Source organism: Lagopus leucura, unplaced genomic scaffold (genome assembly GCF_019238085.1).
Source record: "Lagopus leucura isolate 7727_CA_CO unplaced genomic scaffold, USGS_WTPT01 Super-Scaffold_100035, whole genome shotgun sequence".
NCBI lineage: Eukaryota > Metazoa > Chordata > Aves > Galliformes > Phasianidae > Lagopus > Lagopus leucura.
Genome location: NW_024962284.1, coordinates 4,489,329 through 4,509,750, shown reverse-complemented (window position 1 = coordinate 4,509,750; position 20,422 = coordinate 4,489,329). Strand labels below are relative to the sequence as shown.

The following is a 20,422-nucleotide window of genomic DNA, read 5'->3' as shown; positions in this document are numbered from 1 at the left end:
GTCTCGCACACTTCTGTACACTGACACAAGTTTTTCAGTTCAGTTTTGTTCAGTTTCAGATGAGCCTTTGTCACTGAGACAATAGTAGTGGTTGCAGAATCCTGATCTCAAGACAGTGCTTCATTTTTCTTAGTAACATGAATTTCAGAAGCAGTTTCAAGAAAATCCATGTACAGTTATGTGATGTTGCACATGGATTTTTTTCCTGCTAGAACAGATTGTGCTATCTGAAATGAATCCGTGTGCTGTTCCTTCTTTTCTTGTATGCAAAGTAGAGTAATTCCAAGAAGTGAGTCTAACAAGTTCATCCAAAGGAGCCAGTGGGGATTTGAATATGACTGTGCTTCCACAAATGAGTTACCTAGTGACCAGTACAGTCACCAGGCCTCTTTAATTCTGGCAAAACTTCACAGCTGAAGATCTTGGGTTGGGTCCCAGATCTGCCTCTCCCTCTCATTGTACTGCCTAATTTATATAGGGCCCTACTTCTGCTTGCCTGCCTCTTGGAGAGCAGAAAAATCTTACTGACAGGGCACCTAAGAATTAGTCATTGCAGTACACTCAGCACTGCAACTTCCAAGACTTATTGTGGTTCTTTTTTCCAAATATTTTCCCAAATGGCAAACCAGGGGTGGAATCAGCATGGATGTGTTCCTGTGTTTGCTTTTATTTTTCCTCACCAAGGCACAGCTAGCCACATGAAACACTGAGCACTGAGGTTTAGTAATCCTGTTTGAGGGAGCTCCTTTTACTGCCCAACGACAACGCAATCTGCTATTTATACAACATTTCTGTTCCAGCAGCCACACTGCACTGAGTAGAGGAATTAACTGAGAGTGGGCAGAACCTTCCTGGAGAACTCTCCTCCTATTTGCTCCTGCAAAGTAATGATTTTACTATTATATCTGTAACTGACAGGCATCTATGCTGAGAAAAAAAACAGTGACTGCATTATAAGTAATTTTGAAGTGTGCTTGTTTTGATTCTGCAAGTAGTTTGCTGTTGGCTTCAGTGGAGGCTGCTAGCAGTGCATAAAGCCACTGCAGGACTGCAGCCTTACACTGCTACAGTCAATCTACTTGTCTGTGCTTTGTACCTTCAGCATAGAGCTATGGCCTGATCTGATGAAATATTATCTATTTACAAGAAAAGACTCCTTATTTTAAGGATGTTGTCTGTCTAAACAGCTTTGTATTTGGAATGTCCCTATTACAAGTCATCCTGCAATATTATGTCAGGATGCCAGTAATTAAATACTTTATAATCATTACCAGAAGGTGAGTCTTAGAAGTGTGCTGTTTAATAAAATGTATATTCAGTCAGCATACCGAAAATGCTTATATTTTGTATAAATCCCAGTTTTCATATTGTTAACTTAATATGTGAAAGTGACACGAAACATCTTTGATTAGAATAGGAAAGTACCTCATCTTTGCAGAAGAATCTGAAAGAAAAATGAGGGAAAAGCCTGCAACAGAGATTCAGTGATTAAAACAAAAATTATTATTATTTTTTTTTAACATCAGAGGTAAGCCAGAAATTTAGTTACTTGACAATTAGTGCCTAGAGACTAAATTGCAGTTGTTACCATTTCCTTTTCGTCAATCAGGTTCTACCAGTTCTAACGGAGCCGCCGACACTTGGAATACCTCTGGTATCCACCGAGACCCCCAGGGAGACCCTACTGAAGAATGGAATGCTATGCCAAAGACTTTTTATGATTCTTCTTTTCCCACAGAACATGTAAGTCAATTAAAAATATTGCGGACCAGACCTCAGTGAGCTAATTCCACAGATATTTGTACAACTGTACACATCTGGATACTTTAAGACTGAGTCAATCTCCAAAATAATATCAAAAGGGCAACGAGGCACCATTTTTCACAATTAAGGTTGATAGAAAGCAGCAGGAAAAAGTCACAGCGTATGAATCAAACAGATGCTAACCAGTCTGTTTGGGAGGGGAAGAAGAGGGTAGTTCATTGTGTACCTTAATAAAAATCATCACCTAGAGATTTTTCTTTTAAAAAAAAAAAAAAAAAAAAGTAGCATGGAGAAGTATAAAAACATTGTTTCCTTTCTTTGATAGGAACATCTTATTTTTTTTTTAAAAAAGTCTGTGAATGGCTTAGAAATTCAGCCAGTCTATGAATGACAGCCCATCAGTTTATGCCATGCAGCAATGACAGAATACCACGTGTTCAGCTGCCTTACTGTTTTAGTGTTATGATACCAGGTGTGCGTGTAAAAGCAGACCACAGAAAAGCAAGCTGTTGTTTTCCAGGAAGACAGGTTTGTTCAGGGTGATACTAGCAATGCCTCATACTGCATCTTAGATCCATGTTAAATCCTAATCGTATTCAAGAGCAATAGAATAATCTACAACTGCAATGGGCCTCCTTCTCCAGAAGAGCTTCTAGAGGAGCATCTCAGTTTGGGCTGTCTCTTCTGGATGAGATTTGAGACCAGGATGCAGACATAGTATGACAAAACCGGCTGATTTTTACTAAACATAATCACGTTTACTACTACGTGCTGCTAGCATTCATGTTCTCTGAAATTAAGACTACTGTTATTAAATTACTCAACCTTCCTCATGTAATGATACTTGAGCATGAGACTGAGGTGGATTTTCTGCAGAACACCAAATGTGGTGGTCATAGTGTGCCTCCTGCTTTTTTTTCTTATTGAGGTGGAGCCAAGAACTGATGAGAACACTCTTCTTGCTCTTCCCTGCTTATTCTTCTATACTTTCAGCTGAGAATTCTGGAAAGAGGTGGACTAAAGTGCCTAATTTACAGCAAGTAAAAAGCTGTATTTCACTGTCTGCTGGTGGTTATACTACTACATCACCTCCAAATTAAAGCTCCCTATGTGCAGGCTAAGTAAAAGCTGAGATAGACATGAACAGCATGCCTTGCTGATTTGACCTTAGATTATTTTCCAAGCAATTGCTCTATGAAGTCTCAGCCTGGGACACTGCAGACCACTCCTTCCCTTTTGTACTGGTGCTGTTCTAATACCTTCTTTCTTTAAATTTGTCATTTTTATGACTGACGTGTAAAAGCTGTTGAGATTAAGAGGAGGCTCAGCAGTTATTTTTTCTGCTCAGTTTAGTTGTTTTGACCAACGTGCACATTTATAACAGGACAGACTTATGCCTTCTTGCACTTGGATAATCTCGTTTAACCAAAACGCAGCACTTAAAAAATTAAAATAAGTATGTTTTCATACATGTCCCCCCCGTGGTACTAAAGAGAACTTACCCTGTTTTACAGTGTGGGCAGTAAGAGGCCTTGCTTTACTTGTATTTCATTGTGAAAATGCTGAGGATTTTTAATTTGATAGGCAGCACTTTTTTTCCAATAGGTAAATTGAACAATGTGCATTGTTTGTATTCTAAACTTCAGGAAATGATTGTATGCTGCAGAAGGAAAGTCTTTTAATTATTAGTCCATGTAGCAGCATGTAGTGATGCACTACAAATTACCCTGCTTTAAATTTCAGTCTGTTTAAAAAAAAAAATCTATGCTAAACTGAAAACAGGCCCACAGACTGTGGCTTACAAGCAGTTAGGCCAGTTACCCAGTGTTCAAAAATGGCTCAACAGGGCCTCACCTCACAATCCATGTCAAATAGAATTGCCCTAGCATGCAACTTCCTGGACATTACATTGAGATCCCAAGAACCACTGCAGTGCTGGCTCCATGTAACCCGTTTTGTTGTGAGCTTGTGGCTGCTGCAGCATCTTGGCCTCCCCAGGAGGCACGCAGCGTAGGGCTATGTGGAGAAACCTCATTGTTCAAGCAAAAAAAAAACGCTTCCCTGATTTGTTGCTCGATTTGGATATATATGAAACAGTAATTAAAGCTATTCAGAGAACAAAAAGGTCTTTAACATGCAAAGCCAAATGCTTACAGACCTTGCTTCAGTTAATGATGTTTGTTTTCTCACCTACTAAGCTAAGCAGAGAGGGAGTTGACACTACAAACCTCATGATTTTGGGTTTAGTTAATCAAATTATTGCACAGTACTGGAAGTGTCAATTGCAACATTAAACTGTTTAATTGAACTATTTATTTTGCTAATCTGCATTCTACTGCGAGGTTGTCTTTTTTATTCGTTCTCTTCTGCATCAAGTCCTGTGTGAAGGTTAGGTTTACAGATTTATCAAGTCTTCCATTTTCAAGCTGAAGTAAGCATCTCAAATAAAACATTCTTTCCAATTGACTTATTTTTCTGTTCACACTTCCCTGCGTGCTTAATGTCACATTATTGGTAGCAATCTGAACATCTGTATCTGAATTTTTTATTAACTATCACTCTTTTCTTTTCCTGACAGGTGAAAGAAGGATTTACTGCTTTGAATGAGCAGAAGTTATCTCCCATGACTGTAACTCCAGCACAAAGTGGAAGAACGCTGGGAGAGGAGGACAGATGTCCTACTCATAATTCCAGTATACAAAATCAAACAGAAGAAATTGAGAAATTCATCAATTTGGAAAGACTTTGCTCATCAAGAAAAAGAAAATATGAAGACAGTAAAAAGCAGTGGTAGGAGATGGATAAACCACTTCTATAAACCAAGTTGGTAGAGCTATTCCTGTGTAGCGTATATTCATGTACTTCCACGCTTACTACAGGCTAAACACTGTTTGTTTAAAAATAGATGCAACTCTAATTAATTAATCTGTTTCTACAATCAAATGCAAGCAAGTTGTTATGAATTTGGCCTGAAGTTAAAAGTTCACAAGTTAGATGTTGTAATAAGACTTTACACAGTGCTAAACCAGTGCCCAGATCTTCTAGTCTGTGTTGACAGACTGCCCTGTTTTTGAACACTGCTGCAAAACATAATTGTTCTTATGGACTCGTGCCACTTAGGGTTGCTGTAGTAGGTTCTGTGAAAACAATGCCTCTTTCCCCACTCAAACTGGGGTATGACTTACAAAGTCTCACTTCTGGTTCATGTTCCTCCTCCTCCAAGATAACAGTAACCTCTCACTGCAGTTACTTACACCATCACTTTCCTCACCTCCCTCCCCCCCCACCTCTTGTCAAACAGCAATCTTCATACGAGAAACCTAAATAAATAACAAGAACAAAAGAAACAGGGTACTGCTACTGTCAGTTATTTCTAATTATATAAGAAAATCAACAAGAGATTTTCCCACATTTTATTGCTTTTCTGTTCCACTTCAGAATACTCATCTTCTTCAAACCAATTGTATACATTTTGGAAACATTCACGCATGGTCAAGGTTTTGAATAAAATGTATCTATTGCAAGACGTTTCTAGGTTATGCTTTAGGTGTCTGAGAGACTGAGAAGACTGTTTTTGACTTGATTCAAATTTTGTTTCCAGGTGTTTAGAGTATCATACAATTGCTGCCACTGCTGCTTTCCAAAAGTCCGATGTGTGCTGTGACTAGAGAAGTAAAACAAGATCAGGTGATTATTAGATGTAATACTCGCCTAGCAATTCTTTTACAGCATTACTTAAATCTCACACGTGAGGAGGGAAGTTTTTATTTTCTGTAAGAAGCTGCACTTCACCAGTTACAGAATTCTGTAGCCTTCCCAAATATTTAAAGCAACGCTAGTCATTAGTATTCTTGTCACTATTAGGTCATTAAATGAAATGTGCTGGAAAATAGGACTCTTTCATTAAATAAGCTAATCACATTCAGTCTGAGCTTTAATAAAATTATGATAAATAGCAACTACTTAACTATCACCAAGTGCTAGGAACAATACCTTGCCTCTAGTTAAAATATTCTACAACTGTAAGTGAAATAATTAGAACACACTAAGTTCTACAAAATGCTACGAAGAATTAAGTCTTACCTGACAACTACTTTCCTCTGTGTCTGATCTATTTTGCAGTATACCATCTTTGTCTTTACAGCTGCAAAAAAGAAATGCTGTTTTAAGCCCTATTTTCAAGATAGGGTGATGTCACGTTGCATAAGCCTCCTATAAAACAGTAGTTCACCTAACATTGTTTTGCTGCCAGCTTTAACAATTCAATAGGCAGAAATGCAAAATGATGTTATAAGATGGATGTATCTTGCTCTTATTGATGTCAAACTGAACTATTCAAGAAGCTTGTAAAAATAATAATAAATACCCCTACAAACCAATAGTTTTAATGACAGCAAACAACACCAGGTGACAAACCTGTAAACAATTTATTAGACAATTATTTGAAATATGTTTCCCATGACTATGAAAGTAACTCTTTCAAAGTCATACATTCAAGCACAAAAGTTTTACAGATACATCTATACTGGAATAGAATTAAACATTTCTCTCACTGTTTAATATTAGCTCAGAAGACTATATAGGGTACAGTTAATTAGCACTGTATAAAGTACTTGGTACAGCTCTTACCATCAATGACAAATGCTTCTACATCATCAGCTCCAATCTGAAGTTCCTGTTGCATTGTGTCAAATGATATTTCTTTATTCTCTACAGCCATGCCCATGAAAGTAAGTAGCCTCATTTTTGCCATATTCTGTTCATGCAACAAGCCTGTGTGAAAAGTATTGACGGTTTATGGATATTAATTCAAGAATACCTAGTTTACTTTTCATGGTTTTTACTATATATTCTTCCAATAATTTAGAATTTCACATAGTGAAAACATTCTACCTGGCTTTATCAATGTTTCTTGAGGTAATATTTATTCCTGCATCCTCCTTGCTAAAGCACCTACTTTACCCATGAATTCACCAAGACCCAATCATCAGTAAAATGAATATCCAAAAGGAAGAGAGTGCAGAGTTTTATGAACCACTGAGGACATCATCTTTACAGAACTTGGGCTGTAAGGGCACAGGTGATGTTTTTAGTTGGATCATCAGGAAGCATAGCAGTGCACTGCAAGAAAAATACCTGGTGATGTCAAAGCCTTCCTCCAGCCTCACTGCTCGTTCACACGTATGTACTTTAAAAGACTGTCATGGCTCAGCAGCGTAACATTTCTGTCCCCTAAACACGTGTTCTGAGTAGCTGCTTACACTGTATTATAAAAGCACTGAGTTACATGCATGTTCACTGCTTCTACTATCTAAAACAAAAAAGTGCTCTGCAGGAGCATGTAAACAGGTGCCAAGATGTGTTAGAGCTTTTGCAGGGTAGTATGAATGGCAACTCTAAGAACAGAACCCTGGGCTTGCACAGGTAAAGCTGAGTTCTCTCTCCTGAAAAAGTGCAGGCAAACAGAGCTGCCCTTAGATGAGCCAAGGCCTTTCTTTATCAAGTTCTCCATGGCATCAACTAGGCTTCACTGGAGGTGCCTTTAAAATGAGCAGCAATCATTTGGTTTTGGAGTGACATTATAAGCATCCACACGGCTTCACTAAATATTTAAGTTTGGAATTTATAACATCCGTACTCTAATAGGAAAGCACATTAGTAGAGGACATCATGTTGTGTTAATTAGCTGTAATTATGATGCAGGCTCCCTATTTGGCACCAATTCAACAAAAACGTGATCACTATAACTCATACGAATGAGGAGCATCAGAAAATATACCTGAGTTTAATGGAAATCTACAAGCATCAAAAAATCAATTAGCACACATTAACCCTAATTAACAAATGCAAATGAGATGCTGATTAACTTTCTGAAAAAGGCTGCTGATAATACCAGATTAAATGTGGACATGTTAGGGCGACTCAGTTGACACAGACAATGCTACCGCTGGCCTAAGTTGTCAGCATTAATAAAACAACAAATTGTAACCAACTGAAGCCACCTGTAGGAGCCTTCACTGCACAGCTTTCGTGGACCAATCTTAACTGGCTCTGACCCAAATCAAGCTGATTTTGCAACAGCTCTGAAATTATCAACATCCTTCTTTATTTGAAGCCCAACACTTGAGAGAATTGGGAGAGAGAGAAAGAGAATGATTAAACACACTTGTTTTGGGGAACAGATCTAGATGTTATAGAGCAGTGCTGAATGCCTCCTCAAACAATCACACTGTGCTTTGCATTGACCTGCCACTGCTTTTCAGAAGGCATAGCTGAAAGAAGTAGACCAAGTTCCAAGCATTGCAGTTGGAACTGCTTCAGAATCTCTACCTTAGCCATAGCTGAAAGGCATTCAGAATTTCCTGAGTGCACCACAAAGAAGGTGAGAAATCAAGGCAAGGTGGAAGGTGGTTTTTCAAAACAGCTGTACAGATATTGAAGGGTTTTGCTAGATCACCTGAATACCAGACATATTGAAAATAGGGAGACCTTATACTCACAGTTAAACGTAGATACAGGAAGGCAAAGCAAAATAAATGATGACTGTTGTATGATGTACAGATGTAAGCACAGCTGCATTTTAAGCTAATACTTCCACGGGCGAGTACCAAACTGATAAACCATTCCAACACATAAAAGTAACTGCTATATAAAAAAATCTCTCCCCTTAGAAAGAAAAGTATAAAATGTCCACACAGTGAATATTTAGACAGAGAGACAAGCGATAATGTTATCCTGTGCACACAGGTACAAACTACTGAAAACTTGCTGCTAATTTTTATCTTCAAAAAAAAGAACAAAACATTTTAATACTCAGAGTACCAGCACTTTTAAGCTTTGAGGGTAATTATTCCCAGAATTATACCACACTCCATTAAACAAAATAATGCATATGTTAAAAGGCTGCACTAAACTCAGCTTTAGCAAAACTATGCCTTTATTCAAATGCATTCACTTCGTGTTCAAGTGTCATTTCAAAATCAAAGTTATAAAAAAAAAAAAAAATCAGATTTTATGGAAACATTTATTCATTACTAATATGTCAAAACTTTAATGCAGTAATAAAAAAATCTGCATCATTGAGCAATTTCTGCATTGTCACTGACCCCTGTCCTAAAAAGCTGGAATATAAAAAACGTAATTTTAATGCACGCAATAGCTTATGAACCAGTGCTCCTTTGAAACAGTCAATTACACATCAACGGGGGAGTGTCACAGTGTTAATTACTACTCCTTTTTTCCACAGTGTGTAAATAAAGAGGGTGCTGACATTAACATTCCATCACATCGCTCCATGTGATGAAACAAATTAACTGGGACAGACTGTGACTTGCCAGGTCTAACGCATCAGCACACGCGCACACAGCACACTGCCTGCATCTCTTACCTTGCAGTTCAGGGCAACTATCTGAGGTATTTGCTGTTATAAAGTTACTGATCATTAAAAAAACACTGTTAAGAGATTTACACAAGCTGCTGTCTCGCTTATTGGAGTTGTCATCTCCGACCCAGCCTGACGTACCAAATGCAGTAAATATTCCCTCCCGAAGGGTTTAAGGGAATGAAGTGGAAAAGAACAGATTCTATTTGAAACCCCCAAAACAGCTTGTTCTAGCATATACAAGAAACCACACTTAGTCTGAGAGGTTACAGTCTGATCCACTGTTTAGGAAAAAAAAAAAAATCACTATTAAAATTCTGTCTTTGATATTTGGGTTGGAACTGAAGTCCTCTGCAGGTTCTATAATCTAAGCCATGTCAGAAATACAACGACTTGAAAACTTACCCAGGGAGTCAATGAAGTCTTTGTTGTTCTGATAAAACTTGACATAGGATACTAGCTTAGCGCTTACAAAAATTGTCAAAAGCTAGAAGATGGAAAACAAATGTAAGAATAGTTTAAAGATTTTCTGTTTCCCTCTTTGGAGAATGCACAGACACATAAAACACCGTAAACACTACTGAACTGGGAAAAAAACCAACAAATAAACAACCCCCATAACAATAAAAGCTGCAGTTCTTCGAAAGTCTCCTACTGAAGTCCAAGGGCAATCTGTGCTGTGCTTATTTTCTCAGATCAGAAAGACAGTTTTGCCAAAAGAATTCATGGTGAAGGTGCAACTTGTAACTCATCTTCCAAAGCTTCTGAAGGGAAGCTTTCTATTACACATCTTACACGTAACATTTTAATTTTCTGATTCTAAGAACGTTTTTTAAACAATAGTACACTGCAACTCGAGATTGATGACGCAGACCACTCTTCCAATGAATTTCCACAGACACTAACAAAGCAAGGGCTTCCTAAGACATTAAACCAGCTTGCTAAAAAGAAAGCTACTCACATCATGAATAAGTTCGCCCTCCAAAAATTTGACTGGTTTCAAGGCGAGAAGATGGTCAAAGAGAAAGGTATTTGGATCTTTCAATGCTCGTACAATGCATCTAATTAGAAAAGAAAAATAATTACTTGCACAGCAATACACATTTTAAATGCAACTCCATTTGTTTTTCTTTGCTTTCCAGGAGATATTCCAGGGTTGTCAACTACGCTTAAATATGAGGCATGTCACATTCCTAAGTAACTTTAATCTTTGCTTCACAGTTGGAAAAAAAACAAGAGAGCAAACGCTCAGTACTCTGCCCCACATCACAATTAAAGTTCGCCAGGTGGTAGGACTACAGATGAACCTACCGTATCCAACTGTACATTTATTACAGCCAAACCTTCATTCCTCGTGGTGTTTTTACTGTCCTCCTAAAATTTCATAGAATTAAGTCGTTTAGGAAGATTAATTATACTTGAACATGTGACATAAAGCAGAGAAAACCTCAATACCAAACACTGCAAGACCTATGATTTATCAGTTGCAGCTCCAGACTATAAACAGTCCCAAAGTGTTTCTAGAACTCTAGATGAAAGCATTTGCTCGACAGCACATCAGAAGACTGTTAGTGCTACAGCAGTGCTGATGGCCTACACCACGACCCTGCCACGTAACGCACGCCCACAAGAACCTCAAGTCTGCCTGGACTCAGCAGTGCGGTCAGCTCTAAGGAGGAACGTTCTCTGAGACCCTAAAGGCCTCCATGGTGCTCACTGAGGTTTTCATTTTCTTATGCACAGATGTTTTAATTTTCAAAACGAGTCCTGATTTTTCTGCAAATTTACATACAAGCTATTTCACACACAGCAGATCTATGTAACTCATTAAAAACCTGCGTTGGTCAGAGCAGTGGCAGGCAGAATGCAGAATTTTGCCTTTGGGAAAACACACTGTTAAGAACCAATTTTACTTCCAGCATATCCACAGAGTAGTTTTATTTTTTTTTTTTTTCATATTCTTAGCATTTGCTCCTAGAAAAGAGAGCAATAATTTTAATAGAAAGTGCTATCTGAAAAGAACGTTGAAGTTAAAGATTCAAATAACCAGCAAGTTAAAAAAAATAAAAAAAAATCCGAAATCCAGGACGCCAATTCAACTTTGGATACTTTGAGATACCTGATGTAAACCACCTATTTTACAAAAGTTCAGCAGTGAGCAGCACTATTCCTGAGTGCTTGCACTGTGCAGTGAACCTAGAAACACCCAAACCTACCATAGGCTGCAAACTCTTCATCAGGCCAGCAGTGCCACAGAAAAAAGGCCCCTGCCAACAAGGCCATTCCATCCTCTTTCACACGAGGCCATCGACACGATACTGCAATACAGTAAAAACTTGCGAGGAAGCCAGGAAGGCAGCATTACCTGTGAGCATCAACTCTAGCCTGCGAAGCGTTGTCCTCTGTGTAACTCCCCAGCAGTTCCACCATTACTTTTGCTGCGGTATCGCTGGAGAAGAAAAACAAAGTCACCTTAGGACTGCTGAAAAACTACTTCCAAAACACTCAAATATTTAAATAATTCCGTCATGATGTTGCAGGTCAAGTTAAATTACACTTGAAAAGATGTAGATGATCCATTTTAATTCTAGTGGAAAGAACAAATTAACTAGATGTATTCTTTCAATTCTTGTTCTACAAAATGTTTATCTTCACCCTTCATTTCATTCTCTTAAATTGATAAATTACCTGCTGGTTATGGAAAAAGCTTTCTGAGCTAGGAACAGCTTTATATGGTTCACTACAACGCTCCTCTTATGCACATCTGGATTTAATCATTGCAGAATAAGTAGCACTGCAAAGTTTATTTCAAATGTAAGACGGCATATCTTCAACAATATTTATGGTCAGAAAAATAGCTGCGTAAAAGCTCCCTTTTCTTCTTTCACTGATTGTCTCCAAGTACTCAGAGTGAGAGCTGCTCATTTCACTGATGCAGTTAAGTGGCCAGCAATCCAAGCAACTCAGGCTGCCATGAAGCAAGCAGCTCCCAACGCTGTGCTGACAGACAGCTTCTGGGGAAAAAAAGCATTCATCCTAAGAAAAAGGAGTAAACTCTGAGCCTTGTCTACCCAGATGATTTTTTTAAACAGCTCCTCAGTGTTACTGCGAACCATTCCAAGACAGATAAGAAAGAGACTGTGTCATTTTAATTGATTTTTATTTATTTTTATGCGTAAGTTCTCACCACTAGTGAGGCCAGCAACTTCTGATGCTTCTTTACAAAGCCTTCAGCCATAAAACAAAACACAAAAAGCATCATCCTATTTCTTATGGGATCCTCATTAATTACGAAGATAGTAGCTGCGATAGTTTGTCCAGACAGATAACAGACTTCATTGATGCCTCCTTAGTACTTAATATGGACACAGTAGGGTCTGGGTGCAGATACAACCAACACCTGGTAACAAGAACAGGAGCTCTGCAGAAATTCCCCATGCAGTCATACAGTCTGGCAACTGCTTTGGTGCAGGTATCCTTGGGATCCCCTTCGTGCAGTACTTCCTGAGGGCACAGGAAGGAAGGATGCTGTTCTCTCTGAGCTACAATGCAAAGCTACATTCTTCCTTCAAAGTGCTTCAATTGCAGATACAGGGAATTTCCCCCTGTGAAGAAATTTAACAGTATTCCAGTCGAAACACATATATAAGTAGGGTCTAGTGGACCTACAAAGTTTTCCTGAGATGAATAAACTGTGCAACAAGAACGCATCAAGTTGCTTTAACTACTTAAAGCAATGGCAAAAGTTGCACAAGAGAGGACTAAACCTACACAACACTATCAGCACGTCCTGTATAGGTTTAACTAAGTGGCAGCACAAGCTAGAATGTCCGTTGTTTTTTGTCCCATAGTTCAATGACTACCTTTATACGGGTATTTATCATAAAACTCATAAAATTGCTATTTGACAGCTTCTCTGTAGAGTGAAGTTTTGTGCTCCCAAAGATACCACCGATGTTTTGTGCTCCCAGCTCTCACAGATGTGCAGTGCAAATACTCAGACATCACGGGAAGAAGGCATTATCTCTAATTCAAGAGGTCAGCCTATGCTTTGGCATGGCACCTGATACTGGTGTGCAGAAGAACAGATGGCCACATAACAGTGAAATAAAACAAATTTAGACAGCTTTGCACATATAAAGGTTGCTTCAAAACAAATCCCTCCTATTTATTTCCATGAAAACCACAAAGAGCACAGTAACACTGTCTAATAGATCAAATTCCCAGCTACAAAACACAACTTTCAGCACAATCCCTGCCATTTGCTATGCATTTTTGCCAGAGGTGAACAAGAGCCTGCATGCTGCACTCATAAAAACCTGCATAGCTGACCAGAACATGGCTTGTCTTTCACACTGCTGTCGCCACTGCTGAAATGCATCACCCACCACCTCGCTGGGCTCACATCCCCTGCCTGGTCTCCGCTCCCAAGCTTCCTGTGTGAAACTCTTCTGAGTCTCAACAGATACGTCAGGATCATTCTACTCCTTTTATTCCTTCATCTGATTCTATTCAGCATCACACCACTACTACACATCACGGTGTTTAAAGCACTAACACAGGTCACCATTTTGCCAAAGGTTACTGCTAGAACTCTAAGCTACATCGGGCTGGAGCCTGGCATGAAATTCAGGGCCTCGTAGGAGAACACAACTCTTAGGCTGCAAACAAGACATGCCTGCCTGCAAAACTTCACCTATAACTGGAAAAGAGAACAGGTTGTATTACCTTGCAGTTTCATACCAACACAGCTAGGCAAGTGCTGAACGTTAAGCAAGCTGACATAGAAAACTACCATAGAACCTTTATGGCAAGGATCAATCATAAGCAGCAGAGAAAGTAATTAACCTCTGGCAAAGTTCATTTGCCAAATACAAGAACCCAGAAACACGTGACACCAGCTGTCAATTTTCCAGCTGCCGCTACCGATTTTTCTTTAGCCGATTGATGGAAAGATAAGAGTGCCTCTTCAAAGAGCTCAAGGCAATTCTGATCATCAGAAAAAAGAAGCTTCCATCAGGGATGGAAAAGATTCGATAAAACAAGCGTTTCAGGAACTGTTTGCTACCAAGTTCGCTGGGGAAAGCCATCTCTTCTGCCACGTGAACTGAAGTTAAAACATAAAAGAAGCCGAAGGACCAAGATTCCATTCCTTTCAACGTTTTTTTTCTCCTTGATCATAAATCAACAAAGTAACTGAGGTATGATTTTTACTGCTTATTTTTCAGTTCCCACTTATCTTCCCATACCGCTGCACCGAGCAGCATTCCTGTGTGCTACAGCTGGAATGCTGCTGTGCGTTTCCCATACGATTGCAAATACTGCCCACTGATCCAGGAGAGTGAACCAGGTCAAAGGTGCTGGGGTCACTTCTTGTTTTCTTTCCTGGAGAAGAGTGTAAGTGCTCTGAAAAATTGCTCTACTCACTGCAAAGCTCACTGCAACAGATGGAAAGGACACTGAGTGCAGAAGTAATATATTACAGAGTTTGTAGAAGTTTTTAATGCCTCACTTAAAAAATATTACTGGTAAGCAAAAATGTCATTTTTTTCTGAAACTGGGCAGCTAACTGCTGAATAACCTTGGCAGTAAGCTTACTGTAGCACCGAGAACAAAAGCTAGAAGTTTAATTCACATATTTTGATAGTAAAACTAGTTAAAACATAATTCGCTATGAAATATGGGAAGAGCTAATTAAAACCTCTGAATAAATCAATAGGATGAGAAATATTTCAGGAGTAAGAGCATTACAGCTTATGAGTGTAATCCTGTAAAACAGAAGTGCTATGTTGTATATGAAGTCCGATTAACATTTTTGCAATGATTTTGACCAGTTTAAATCTGTTACGAAGCATCATCAATGCAAAAGCATTTTAACATTAATGACAGGAAATTGCCTTCATGTTGCAGCTCAGAGTAACAACTCCATGAGGATTAATCATCCCTAAATGGAGATTCAGTAAAAATGATCCTGCTCTGCTGACACAGCGTTTGCAGGCTACAGTTGCACAAGGCCAGAATAAGCTAACTCTCCTGCCAGAAAAAACTCTCCTCCTACTGTGACAGCTCCACACCTGCCTTTCTTCCGCAGAAAGGTCACCTCCCCATCCAATCCACTGTACAGCTGCACAAGTGCCTGCAGCAGCATGTGCACACAGACAAACGGATGGGGGAAGAAGCTCTTCCTTCTGCAGCAGTACAGTGTTATGCACATACAGGAAATGCTGCTCTCCCTCCTGCCGCAACCCGCAGCAGGGACAGTTTAGACAGGCCTCATTACAGTTGTGGAATACACGCTGCAACCACTTCAGCCCGTATCAACAGCCCTGGCCAATACATTCAAATCACCCTATCACGTATCCAAGATTAATTGATGACAACTCTCAGTTAAGATTTACACTAATTTACAGGCACGGTACAGACGGCATTGCTTTACATGCCAGAACACACTGGTCTGCCAAGTTTGTTAGATCAAAGATGCCTCTTGCGATCCAGGATAATGATTTAAAATAGTCAAGCAGGTATTCTGCAGACATTAATTTTGATGACTGCTAGAAATCTTTGTCTTAAAGGCAATGTTTATATTAAAAGACTGATTCCGTTAACTGTGATTGATAAGCCTCCCAAAGTCATTAAAAGAGACAGCACTGCCATGCACCAGCACGTCAAAAGTGCAATTAAACTTATGCCTAATAAACCTGGCATAATACTACCATGCTTGAAGATTAACATTTACAAAAAGGAATAGTTTTATTTTGGGAGTCTGTAGCTGATTCACTACTAATTAATATTCTCTAAGAAACGGTTTAATGCAAGACTGCTTAAAACAAAAGAGAAAGCAACAGGTATATTTGGACTGAATTATTAGTTCAGATTAATTTTAAAAGTGCCATGAGAAATAGTTCTCCTAATATGACTTGCAATACATCAATGTAAAATGCAGTGATCTATTCCTTGTCTTTTATACCTCTTTTTGCAGTCTACGAGGACATCATACAGCAGCCTTAGAAGAGTGTGCTTTTTGTCTGTGCTGAGGTTCCAGTCAGAAATCCATTTTCGGACCTAAGTAAAATACAAGTGAAAAGGAAGCACTGGAAAAAAGCTAAAACAAAACTGTAGTTATTGACTCTCAAGCAGAAAAGGATTCAAAAGAATCTTTCACAGAGATCTATCCTCTGCATCCTCTGACTAGCAGGCTCCCCATGTACAATGTAGAAGTTTCACCACAAGAAGTCTGCATTCTCTGTGTTACTCCTTAAGGACAAGAAATTCCAATACACTGTGATTCCAGAGCATGGAACACCATGTCCCCAGTTCCTGATCTAAGCTCCTCGCTGTCGTTGTATCGCAAGAAACACCCATGGAACTACGGGCAGAAGCAGAGACAAAAAAATAAATGGCAGCTCGATCTAGATTCCACATGTAGACCTTTAAAAGGTAAAAGGTTTTGTGTTCTACACTTCTATTTCATAGGCTCTAGCAATTTTTAGCAGGAAGAGATGGCCTGTGTCAACTCCGAGTAATACTTAGTGAAATGCAGTGCGGTTAATACAGAGGCCACCACCTGCAGCACCACAGTAATTACCTGATCTAATTCAGTTGGAATGTACTGGATGGCACCACATGATGAAGCCACTTTAAGAAGGCTGCAGTACACTGTGTATCTCACAGGAGTGTTCTTATCCATGCCATGGAAGAGATTGCTCAGTCTAAACCACAAACAACAAAAAACTGAGTTAAAAAGGCTTAGGAAAACATTTAGGAAAAAAGGAATGCGTATCAACGTTTCCAGTCACGCGTGTGCTTGTACAAAGCACCTGGCAGCACCATAAGTCCATGCTGAATTGTAACCATGTTCAGTTTTATAACAGGTTCCAGCACAGAAGCCAAAAGCTCTGTGCATTTTTAAGTTCACAATACTTAGCAAAGAAAGTATAACAGTAATTGATTTTATGATGAGTAGTATTCAGGTTGTTGTCTTTTTTTTTTTTTACATTTTTCCCCACAACAGACAAATCTTAATCCGACATCCTATGCTTTGATTTAGAGAGATGCACAAAATAATGCACTCACTCTGCAAGATAGCACTGCCTCACCTTTCTCTGTGAAATACTTACAGCTGCAGCCTGAGGGACGGGCGCTCTCCTTCCCGAAATTTCACTAACTTCTCACACAGACTTTCAATCAGTGCTTCTTGTTTGTCGGGTTCCAGGATCAGAAGCAAAGAGACTACGCTGTTCATGACACTCTCAACATCTGCACAGAACAAAATATGCAGCTGTTCAGAATTGCCAGCAACCCTCATCATCAATAGCAGCTATTTGGTGCTGCAGTTACCTCTGCTGTGCATACTCATTTTGCAACATACTGCAAAAGATAAAACGCCAACATTACCAGTGTTTTCTTCAGAATATGCAAGAGATTTGGCTCAACGTGGTCTTCTGGTCTCCTAGTCGCAGACGTTTAGTCTTGACTGTTTTGCTACCTGTTTGATCTGTCACCAGAAACATTAACGAGCCCTGAGTCTTTATCAAATAACTCTCAGAGGGAAAACTGGTTTCATATGCAACTCAGGTGCCTTCATAACAAGCACAGCCTTGCTCCACTGCTGACTCCTTCAAAGGGCAGCAGACATTTGAAGAAGGGAGGGGCAGAGCAAATGCAAATTTCACATGGCCTTGCTGGAAGTAAGTACCTGCAGTTTCACAAATACGCATGTGTTAACGTGCAAGCAATGCAACACAGCTCTAAATTCTGCTCACGGTTACTCATTTGAAAACATTAATTGCGGTATGTTTAGCAGAACTGGCGACACTTGAAGTGACAAACCTTTGTCATCCTCTTTCAGGCACACATCACAAACTTCAATTATCTGTGCCAAGTCAACATGAAGTCCCCCTTCAGAGTTTTCTTCAGAGATTTCAGCTCCCTTGGACTTCAGGTAAGCTCGAAGTTCTGCAGCCTTAAAAGAAACACCCAAAACAGTCGGTTTGTGAACAGCGATGTTAAAGTAACAGAATTTCTTACAGATTTTTCTTCCACAATCACTTCTCTTCCCCTGCTGCTCACGCAGCAGCTGACTTTGTTTGGCATCACCCAGTATCCCATAGCACGCCCTCTCCCCAACAACAGCATATAACCCAAACACCAGTTCAGTGTGAGGCAGGAACTGAGAGCATCACCTCACTGCTGAGCTTTCTCACAGTGGGTACGTGCCACAACTACAGAGTGCAGTCAAAGACAAAAACAGGCGAAGCCCATGACACGTACTGCTTTAGTACTGAAGTAGTTATCACTTCATAACAAAGCACTGCAGAAAAGACCACAGAGCAAAGCACGAGGGAGGTGGCAGCTCCTCAAGAGGCAGCGCCAAGACCAGGCGTCTCTCCGAACCCGGGCTTTCTTTAACGCGCTTCTTCCCACCCGAGCTGCGCCGCTGGGCGAGGAGCGCGGCAACTCCGGCACGACAGGGCCTCCCAGGGCCGGAGCCGCCTCCCAGCCTGAGGCCCGGCTCCTACGGCGGAGGGGCCCGCCGCGGGCAAACGGCTGCCCTCCCGCTTCTCGCTCCCCTCCCGGCCGCCCCGCGCCTGCCCGCAGTTCCGCCGGGCCGCCCCCCGACAGCGGACCTGGTCCTCTTCCGTGATGTCGATGAACGCGGGGACGCTCATGACTGCGGCACAGGCTGCCGCGGCCGGCCCGAGCACGCCGCCGCACCGGAAAGACGGAGCGGCTTCCGGTGCCGCGAGACACCCACTTCCGCTTCCTCGGGGAGGGGAGAGGCGCGTGGGGGGTGCCGGGAGGGCGGGGGGGAAAGGGGGACACGCTCGCGCCACGCCCTCACCTGGCGCCCCGTTCGCGCCGCGCGCTCGGCTCGAGCCCCACTTTCCCACCCCGCTTTCCCGCCCGCGCCTCGCGCCGCAGCTCGCGGCCGTTGGTGCTGAAGGGCTCTGAGGCGGCGGCTGCGAAGGTGCGGGTTGGGAGGTAGCTGGGAAGAGCCGGCAGTTGGCAACTGACAGCGAACTCGGGGGATTTACAGCGTAAAGTGAAAAAATCGCACCGTGCTTAAAAATACAGTGGGCTGTTTTTGTTGTCCTGGAAATTCCCTCTAAAAACGTCGTGATTCTCAGTAAATCGAATCCCGACGGATTCGCTGTTTGGACAGCAGGAGTTCCACTCCAGAAGAATTAAGATGATGGATGATAGCTGGGGTGGAACTGTGCATCAGGCAGCCCACTTTGAATATAGAAGGGGCTCTCTGTGTCCTGTGAGATTGCCGACGTAACAACTGGAAGAGGTGCCAGGGCCGTGGAATTAGGGCAATGTGAGCAGTCGGTCACAATCCGGAGTTGTGGAATGCTGAGATCCTGGGGCAGCCTGTGCTCCCTGTGGCCGAACGCTGAGTGCGTGGAGATCCACGTGGGTCACAACTAACACGCGTTGAGGTGATTCTGGCCATAATCCCTTTGGGGTCCCCTTCACCAAGTGTTTCAGGAGATATTTTTAACGTATGTTTCATCTAAAATGTTTAAAGCACCGGTGGCTCCAACCTTTATCGCTAACGGCAGAATTAATTGTTCTTACTGCTAATTGTACCCATCGTGACTTGCAGAGATAAAGGCATCCTGTAAACTTAATTCCCTCAGGCGGTAATGGTGCTGCATACAGCCCCCCGCCCCTCTCCCACCTGCAAACCTGAGCACGTAGCAGCCAGACCTACTTGTGGAGTCTGAACACCACAGCAGCGCTAGCATCCGCATCTGTGTTTCCAAAGCTGAGCACACTGGTGAAAGCCATGACTCACACTGGTTTTTATGCTTGTGTTCCTTTTGGATAGTACAGCTGGCACACGGGGGGGAATAACAATAATATGCGTACATCTGGTCTGCTGCAGATCCGCAGGAGGCATTTCAGGTGCCGAAGCCCAGTGTCACTTGGTGTCTCAGATGTTGTGGGTGGCTGCAAACTGCAAGGCTCCCAGGGCTCATGTGCTGTGCCATGCTCATAGGTGTCTCAGGTGCCCCAGGGCCCTGAAATGGCTCCGTTTGTGCAGGGAATTGACTCGTCTCCCTGTGTCTGCTTTTTGTTCAGGTAGTGTACCCAGATGGAGGTTTGTTGTGTATTACTCTAAATATACAAAAGTAAAATAGCCATTGATCGTAGAGGGATGACAGGACATGCTTCTGAAGAGCTCTGCTGAAATATCCACATATGGTGTGTTGCACGATACTTTATTTGTCCCGGAAGAATTAAGATGATGGATGATAGCTGGGGTTTGAA

The 20,422-nt window shown here is 41.2% G+C and overlaps 2 protein-coding genes across 2 annotated transcripts in view; one reads left to right on the top strand and one right to left on the bottom strand.

Annotated features, from left to right (window-relative positions):
- Positions 1-4,560, top strand: part of CCDC73 (coiled-coil domain containing 73) — a 53,062-nt gene extending 48,502 nt beyond the window's left edge. Inside the window, exons 20-21 of the mRNA XM_042882638.1 lie at positions 1,610-1,743; positions 4,343-4,560. Of these exons, the coding sequence (XP_042738572.1) occupies positions 1,610-1,743; positions 4,343-4,558 (350 nt within the window). The 3' untranslated portion in view covers positions 4,559-4,560. The remainder of the gene's footprint in view (positions 1-1,609; positions 1,744-4,342) is intronic.
- Positions 4,561-5,163: 603 nt separating this feature from the next.
- Positions 5,164-18,874, bottom strand: EIF3M (eukaryotic translation initiation factor 3 subunit M). Its single transcript, XM_042882674.1, has 11 exons — positions 18,772-18,874; positions 17,975-18,107; positions 17,263-17,401; positions 16,731-16,854; positions 16,113-16,207; positions 11,511-11,594; positions 10,107-10,206; positions 9,551-9,632; positions 6,394-6,537; positions 5,848-5,908; positions 5,164-5,428 (listed from the first exon to the last, which is right to left on the bottom strand). The coding sequence occupies exons 1-11, from the start codon at positions 18,811-18,813 to the stop codon at positions 5,308-5,310; spliced, it is 1,125 nt and encodes a 374-aa protein (XP_042738608.1). The 5' UTR covers positions 18,814-18,874; the 3' UTR covers positions 5,164-5,307.
- Between the last annotated feature and the right edge of the window lie 1,548 nt (positions 18,875-20,422).